We start from the raw sequence: 9,146 nt of genomic DNA on the forward strand, positions 1-9,146 counted from the left end.
CAGCTACACACAAATCAACTTGTAGAGAGATCAGCTACAAACAAATCACCCTGTAGAGAGATCAGCTAGAAACTAGACACAATGTAAGGAGTTCAGTTACAAGCAAATCATCCTGTAGAGAGTTCAGCTACAAACAAACCAACCTGTAGAGCGATCATCTAGAAACAAATCAACCTGAAGAGAGGTCAGCTACAAAAAATCATCTTGTAGAGAGATCAACTACAAACAAAACACTTTGCAGAGAGTTCAGCTACAAACAAATCAACCTTTAGAGCAATCAGCAACAAACAAACCAACCTGTAGAGAGATCATCTAGAAACGAATCAACCTGCAGAGAGATCAGCTACAAACAAATCAGCTTGTAGAGAGATCAGTTACACACAAATCAACCTATAGAGAGATAAGCTAGAAACAAATCACCCTGTAGAGAGTTCAGCTAAAACAAATCAATCTGCAGAGAGATCAGCTACAAACAAATCACCTTATAGATAGTTCAGCTACAAACAAATTACCTTGTAGAGAGATCGGCTACAAACAAATCACCCTGCAGAGAGATCAGCTACACACAAATAAACTTGTATAGAGATCAGCTACAAACAAATCACCCTGTAGAGAAATCAGCAACAAACTAGACACAATGTAAGGAGTTCAGCTACAAGCAAATTACCCTGTAGAGAGTTCATCTACAAACAAATCAACCTGTAGAGCAATCAGCAACAAACAAACCAACCTGTAGAGAGATCATCTAGAAACGAATCAACCTGCAGAGAGATCAGCTACAAACAAATCAGCTTGTAGAGAGATCAGTTACACACAAATCAACCTATAGAGAGATAAGCTAGAAACAAATCACCCTGTAGAGAGTTCAGCTAAAACAAATCACCCTGCAGAGAGATCAGCTACACACAAATAAACTTGTATAGAGATCAGCTACAAACAAATCACCCTGTAGAGAAATCAGCCACAAACTAGACACAATGTAAGGAGTTCAGCTACAAGCAAATTACCCTGTAGAGAGTTCATCTACAAACAAATCAACCTGTAGAGCAATCAGCTAGAAACAAATCACCCTGAAGAGAGGTCAGCTACAAAAAATCACCCTGTAGAGAGAAACAAATCACCCTGGAGAGAGGTTAGCTACAAACAAAACACTTTGCAGAGAGTTCAGCTACAAACAAATCAACTTTTAGAGTGATCAGCAACAAACAAATCAACTTGTAGAGAGATCAGCTACAAACAAATCAACCTGCAGAGAGATCAGCTACAAACAAATCAGCTTGTAGAGAGACCAGTTACACACAAATCAACCTGTAGAGAGATAAGCTAGAAATAAATCACCCTGCAGAGAGTTCAGTTACAAGCAAAATACCCTGTAGAGAGTTCAGCAACAAAGTAACCACCATGTAGAGAATTCAGCTGCAAACAAATCACCATATAGAGAGTTCAGCTACAAACAAATTATCCTGTAGAGAGATCGGCTACAAACAAATCAACCTGTAGAGAGATCAGCTAAAAACTAGACACAATGTAAGGAGTTCAGCTACAAGTAAATCAGCGTGTAGAGAGTTCAGCTAAAACAAATCAACCTGCAGAGAGATCAGCTACAAACAAATCACCTTATAGACAGTTCAGCTACAAACAAATTACCCTGTAGAGAGATCGGCTACAAACAAATCAACCTGCAGAGAGATCAGCTACACACAAATCAACTTGTAGAGAGATCAGCTATAAAAAAATCACCCCGTAGAGACATCAGCTAGAAACTAGAAACAATGTAAGGAGTTCAGCTACAGGCAAATCACCCTTTAGTGAGTTCAGCTACAAACAAATCAACCTGCAGTGAGATCACCTACAAAAAAGCACCTTGTGCAGAGTTCAGCTACAAATAAATTACCCTGTAGAGAGATCGGCTACAAACAAATCAACCTGTAGAAAGATCAGCTACACACAAATCAACTTGTAGAGAGATCAGCTACAAACAAATCACCCTGTAGAGAGATCAGCTAGAAACTAGACACAATTCAAGGAGTTCAGCTACAAGTAAATCACCCTGTAAAGAGTTCAGCTAAAACAAATCAACCTGCAGAGAGATCAACTACAAACAAATCACCTTATAGACAGTTCAGCTACAAACAAATTACACTGTAGAGAGATCGGCTACAAATTAATCAACCTGCAGAGAGATCAGCTACACACAAATCAACTTGTAGAGAGATCAGCTGCAAACAAATCACCCTGTAGAGAGATCAGCTAGAACTAGACACAATGCAAGGAGTTCAGCTAAAAGCAAATCACCCTTTAGTGAGTTCAGCTACAAACAAATCAACCTGCAGTGAGATCACCCACAAAAACGCACCTTGTACAGAGTTCAGTTACAAACAAATTACCCTGTAGAGAGATCAAGTAAAAGAATTCACCTTGTAGAGAGTTCAGCAACAAAGAAACCATGTACAGAGTTTAGCTGCAAACAAATCACCCGGTAGAAAGATCAGCTAGAAGAAGTCACCTTGTAAAGAGTTCAGCTACAAAGAAACCATCATGTACAGAGTTCAGCTACAAAGAAACCACCATGTAGAGTGTTTAGCTACAAAAAATCACCTGTAGAGAGTTCAGCTAGAAACAAATCATCCTGTAGAGAGATCAGCTAGAAGAGGTCACCTTGTAGAGAGTTCAGCTACAAAGAAACCACCACATAAAGAGTTCAGCTGCAAATAAATCACTTGTAGAGAGTTCAGCTACAAATAAATCCCCCTGTAGAGGGATCAGCTAGAAGAAGTCACCTTGTAGAGAGTTCAGCTACAAAGAAACCATCATGTAGAGAGTTCAGTTACAAACAAATCACCCTGTAGAGAGATCAGCTAGAAGAAGTCACCTTGTAGAGTGTTCAGTTACAAAGAAACCATCATGTAGAGAGTTCAGCTGCAAACAAATCACTCTGTAGAGAGTTCAGCTACAAAGAAACCACCACGTAGAGAGTTCAGCCTCAAACAAACCACCTTGTAGAGAATTCAACTATAACAAATCACCCTGTAGAGAAGAAGTTACCTTGTAGAGAGTTCAGCTACAAAAAACCATCATGTAGGGAGTTCAGCTACAAAGAAACCACCATGTAGTGAGTTTAGCTGCAAACAAATCACCTGTAGAGAGTTCAGCTAGAAACAAATCACTTGTAGAGAGTTCAGCTAGAAACAAATCACCCCGTAGAGAGATCAGCTGGACGAAGTCACCTTGTAGAGAGTTCAGCTACAAAGAAACCATCATGTAGAGAGTTCAGCTGCAAACAAATCACCCTGTAGAGAGTTCAGCTACAAAAAAATCACCCTGTAGAGAGTTCAGCTAGACGAAGTCACCTTATAGAGAGTTCAGCTTCAAAGAAACCATCATTTAGAGAGTTCAGCTACAAAGAAACCACCATGTAGAGAGTTTAGCTGCAAACAAATCACCCTGTAGAGAGACCAGCTAGAAGAGGTCACCTTGTAGAGAGTTCAGCTACAAAGAAACCATCCTGTATATAGTTCAGCTACATTTCAAGTCACCCAGTAGAGAGATCAGCTGCAAAAAATATCCTGTGGGGAATAATGGGCATGTAATAAATATATGTATATAATTTGTATAATTACTAATAAATCAAAAATAATTGAAGTATTACAAATCTTCTTTAAGTTCTTTTCTTCTTCCTGTGGTAAAGAAAAAAACACATGGGTTAAAAAAGCCCCAAAGCCAGCCATAGGCGGGCTTTGCAGTATACAAATACAAAAAGAAGTGATATCTAATCAAAAACAGCCAAGCTGTAAAGAAAAGGTGCGGCCCCCAAAAAGGCCATGGTGAAAAAAGATGTGAAATCCAAGGTGGCGGCCAAGAAATGGCTGTGATGGTAGGTTAATGGTTACATTTTAATAACGACAATTCAAGTGAATTTTGTGCCACTTGGTCTTGGCACCAAACACTGTGAAAAAGGTGGGATAAAATATGGTATTTCCAGTGGCTTATTGAATACAAATAAGCCTTAATATAAATCCTGTATTATACTCATCTTATACTTTAGTATAATGCATTACTATACTATTGCATGTATGGTTTCAGTTTAATTACCACAATACTTGAAATAGCTTATATCTGATATAATTCCCACACTATACCATCACATATATGGTTTCAGTATGTTTAACACATTAACTAAAGCCTTATGTGGGATTGTTAGTATAATACAGGTTATACCAAGCTTTTTTGTATTCAATAAGCCACTGGAAGTACCATCTTATATCCCTCTTTTTTCACAGTGAAATTCACCTGAATTGTCGTTATTAAAATGTAACCATTAACCTACCATCACAGCCATTTCTTGGCCGCCACCTTGGATTTCACATCTTTTTTCACCATGGTCTTTTTGGGGGCCACACCTTTTTTTACAGCTTGGCTGTTTTTGATTAGATATATATATACTTCCACCATTTGACCACACAAATTGTTTTATATACTAATTCATTATAAGCACTGTAAAGGTGCTAGCACCTTTTGGCACTTATGGGTGCATGGTACCGGCATTATAGCTATGTACATATAAGGTTGTTGAACATCATAAGAAATATAATTATTATTTTAAAGCAATGCATGTAATTTTTAACCTTATTGGTATTACATATACTGATGTACTAGCTATAGCTACCTACTGTAAATAAGGTGTCGTGTAGCACACACTATTTGTAACTATCATAATTTCTCATGCCTTTTATATGCTAACTAACATTTACTCATTGCTGAAAATGTGATCGACACAAGGCATTAATTAAAAGAAAATATTACTCCATATTAACAAAACTAAAAATATTACTATACTGTACATTTGTATATACAAAAGTGTCTTATAGTATATAACAGAATATTGCAGTTAATTAACAAACTATGTTAAAAGTCAGACATAGAAAATTGGTGGTAATGGAACTTTGTGGAGAACAGGGAATCCACAAGGTAATCAGTGTATGTTCCCTCAATGATCCCCTCAGCTTGGTAACCATGTTCTGACTTCACATGCAAACATGGATCATTGTGATTCATAAAATCCCAACCTGGTAACTTTTCAAATTTCATCACCCTGTTGTTTATCTTCAAGTATTGGTTATCTGAATCAATTGCTGCTTCTCTGTGCAAAAACTTACCTATAAAATAGAGTTTAATACAATAACAATAATACAAGATTTATCCCTTACCCATAATCCCATGGGCTGTGTCACTTATTCCAGTGAGATCCAAAATGATCAAGTCAAGATGCCCATTTATAAACTGAAACTTAAAGGCCAAATGTGACTCCTTGACTTCGATTATTAGGTAACGCTGCTCTTTCTTTTTAAACCTCCACCCTAATTGTACTGTAGTTGTGTTATTTGCAACCATAACATGAACAACTTTGTCAATGACTGCTGTTTTGCTAGTGCCCAAGAGCACAGTGTTATCCTCGGCAGAAATTTCTACTTTAATGATGTCCTTCTTAGCACACTTATTATTCTTCAGACATTTAGGTGACTTGATCATAATTCCAACAGAATGTTGAATACTCTTTCAAATGACTTTCAACTTTTGGAGGAATAAAATAGGCGTTTATGTTGATGAGGGGATCTGAGATTAAATTGAACACAAAATGAGCAATTCCTTGCAAGCTGTAGCACAAGTTGTGACCATTGGAGAGAGGCACAGCAAAATGAGGATCCATTCCAACTCCTGTGTAGGTATGTAGCATGCAGTATAAACTCTACTAATTAATTATTTATGTGTGTCATCTTTTAACAGAGTGTAGTACATGTATTATAATGTAATATAACTTGGACAGCAAATATAGCTAAGTGTAAATAGGCTAGTGATAGACACTTGAGACACGTGTAATGTAATAATATATATTTTGGTTATTGTGTAATTGCTGTTGTTAAAGTATCTGAGTGCTGCTTACCTACTGCAAGACTGAACGTTACAACAAGAGCTACAGTGTACAGTGAGAGCAATGTAAGGAACTTTAGTACTCAGAGTGTTACAATAGTTTCCATGCTTGTTACTACACCTAAAACTGATATTTCAAAATTTCTGCTTCATCTTCAGTTTATACATTTCCATTTGACTCGCATACTTTGCAAACTTAAATAGTCAGGTATACTGTAACTTTTAAGTTTTGTGTTGTTTGACTACATAACCCTGATAAGGAGAACATAACAGTACCACATATCCATAGGGAATTGTGGATCACATCCAGTAGCAAAATAACTTATGTATTTATAATTCTATCTTCAAAAAGTTTGTCATCTTAGTTTAGACAATTTTTTAACATACCAGCAACGAATTAAAGTATAAGAATAAAATCAATAACTTACAGTGCACACAAATATGCCACTTACCAGTAGGACCTGTAAATAATCATTGATCAGAGGTAGAGTGTTGATTGAAGAAATCATTTAAAGGCAAAATACACACAATGTGACTTTTACACAAAAAATTTTTATACAATATAATATGGCTATTTTACAATTCAAGGTTTACTGTATAGTGGGGTACAAAACTGTATACTGTGAGTTTCATAAGGGATGACAGCTCCACAACAATACAACCACATGTCACATGTATCACCATTCATTGTTTCAATCATTTTGTGAATAAGAATGTGAGATTATGTGACAATTTTGTCCCTTGAAAATTTCCAGCTATACAGTACAAGAGTAGATCTTGTTCAGCCTAGCAAGTACAGTATAGTACTTAGGCTAACACATGCATAATACGGATGCATGAATAACTTCAGGATTAACGGCTGCATGGAAAAAATTATTCAGACATTTTGAAGCAATTTATAGAGCATAATTAGCACGAACATCCATTTGAGATTGAGACACTCCAACAGAATAGCTATTTTGCTTCAGTTCCAGCTATGTTCCAGCATTGCAAACAAAGAACAGTAGAGTGCTACTGTAATCAATCATTCCACAGGCTACCACCAATCAACACCTATGCGACAAAAAGGGGGACAGACCAGAATTCATGTATCGTAGCTGCAGTTGGCAAAAAAGGCATGTCACAGGCCAAAGTGATATTGAACAGTAAGGAAATCAAACCATAGTCATGTTGTACTTGGCTGGAGGCATCAGTCGGTTGGTTGGTTGGTCAGTCAGTCAGTCAGTCAGTCAGTCAGTCAGTCAGTCAGTCAGTCAGTCAGTCAGTCAGTCAGTCAGTCAGTCAGTCAGTCAGTCAGTCAGTCAGTCAGTCAGTCAGTCAGTCAGTCAGTCAGTCAGTCAGTCAGTCAGTTAGTTAGTCCGTCAGTCAATCAGTCAGTCAGTTAATCAGTCAGTCGGTTAGTCAGTCAGTTGGTTGGTCAGTAAGTGCATCTGTCAGTTAGTTAATTAGCAGAAATTCAGTTCAATATATAATATATTTTAAAAATTTGTTGTAAGAGTTGTGATCACTCCGAAGACATTAATATGGTCTAACCAATCTGCCAAGCTGTTATGAAGGAAAATTGAGGCTGGTTTTTGGGTGATATTCTTGGGCAAGAAGTCTATACGTTCTGATCCCTACTTAAAGTACTACCGTACTGCATAATTCTGAATTTTTTTGTTTCATTGTTATAAGGTGTAATATTTCATCATTTATGATATCTATAAAATTAAAAATTGCAACAATATTTTCTGATATGCTGTAATTAGTTATTTGGCAGGTATGTAGATCCAATTGCAAAGTGTACAAAATTATCACTGTTTTAAAAGCTGGTAGGGAATTTCAAGTTGGAAAATTTATGAATTTTAAAAACTAGTAGGAATCATTGCGATAAAAAGTGCAGTGTAAACAAGGAGGACCATTACTTGAACTATAAAGTAAATTTACACTTCAGATGATGATCCCCTTTGTAATAAGCACTGTGATCCCTCCACCTTGCACTTTTAATATTTATTACAATGCAACATAAAAAGAAAAATCAATATGTATGCAGTGGCAGATCTGGGGGGGGGGGGACACTTCCCCCCTCCCCCCAGTTCATCCCTTTCAAAAAATTGTATACAAGATCAAGATACTCTAATAGAGCAGTCAATCACTCTAATAAAGCAGTCACAGTGGTCATGAGCAGTGTAGCTAAACTATGAATAAGGATCTGAATAAGGATCTGAATAAGGATCTTTATATACTTTATTATAGATATTCTCTCGAACATCTATGACTTTATAGTATATACACAGAGGAGGTAGGACCATAGATATTCGAGAGTACTCGAATATCTATGGTAGGACATGACGTCACGATCATTGCGTGACGTATGCGTACTGTACATTTTGCCATAGGATTTAGTTCTAGTAAACCGTGAAGATCAGCGTTGAATTTATTTCAGAAATAGTAATTCAATAGTGAAGAATTCTCCAACTTTTCAAACACACCTTAAGTAGCTAAAGTCTTTGAGCTTATGTTTGAGCAGGCTGTAGGACCAGGTGTCCTACAGACCTTCAGCACTTGTGCTGTAAAGCATTAATAAAAAAAATCGTTTCATCTACTAATCCCCGCTAAGCCCCATCGATATTACGGTTAACTTTGCAATAGAGCGTTATTCAGAATAAGTTCTGATCTTATTTTCAGGTACCTGTGATTTTGTTCACTGATTTCTTAGTTGTTAGTAGTACCAAGAATACATAATAATAGAAGAGGGAGGAGAGTGTCTAACTCTCAATATAATCCATACAAACACACTGCGCTCAAACCCTCCTACTTCAATCCATAAAACTTCTAGTAATAAATCAATACCTTTAAGTGAACAGAAGACTGTTGATATTTCCTAATTGAAGCAGTAGAAGTGCTACAACCTCCTTCATAGAGCAAGCCATTTGTCACCTTTGGTGGCTATAGTTGATTGTGCAAGGTCTGAGTGCAGTGAGTTTGGTGAATCTACTGAAGTTAGACATTCTCCTCCCTACTCTATTATTATGTACTCTTGGTAGTACATGCAATCGACTTTGTCGTCTACAATGATGCAAGTAGCTGATACATTAAGTTTTTTATCTCGTAATTATCATTGGAATTCAATTAAATTACGCAAAATTGTATGTGTTATGACATCATGTCCTCCCCTTGGTATATACATTTGGTAAAGGACAGCCATTTTTGCTGTGATTTTTTTTCTTTTCAACTTT

General features: G+C 36.8%; 1 protein-coding gene across 1 annotated transcript; it reads right to left on the reverse strand.

Moving 5' to 3' along the window:
- Positions 1–4,808: 4,808 nt before the first annotated feature.
- Positions 4,809–6,462, reverse strand: LOC136257581 (uncharacterized). Its single transcript, XM_066050819.1, has 3 exons — positions 6,381–6,462; positions 5,208–5,715; positions 4,809–5,156 (listed from the first exon to the last, which is right to left on the reverse strand). Exons 2-3 carry the CDS (start codon positions 5,527–5,529, stop codon positions 4,906–4,908), a joined length of 573 nt encoding a protein of 190 aa, XP_065906891.1. The 5' UTR covers positions 5,530–5,715; positions 6,381–6,462; the 3' UTR covers positions 4,809–4,905.
- Between the last annotated feature and the right edge of the window lie 2,684 nt (positions 6,463–9,146).

The sequence above is a fragment of the Dysidea avara genome, chromosome 1 (assembly GCF_963678975.1).
Source record: "Dysidea avara chromosome 1, odDysAvar1.4, whole genome shotgun sequence".
Lineage (NCBI taxonomy): Eukaryota > Metazoa > Porifera > Demospongiae > Dictyoceratida > Dysideidae > Dysidea > Dysidea avara.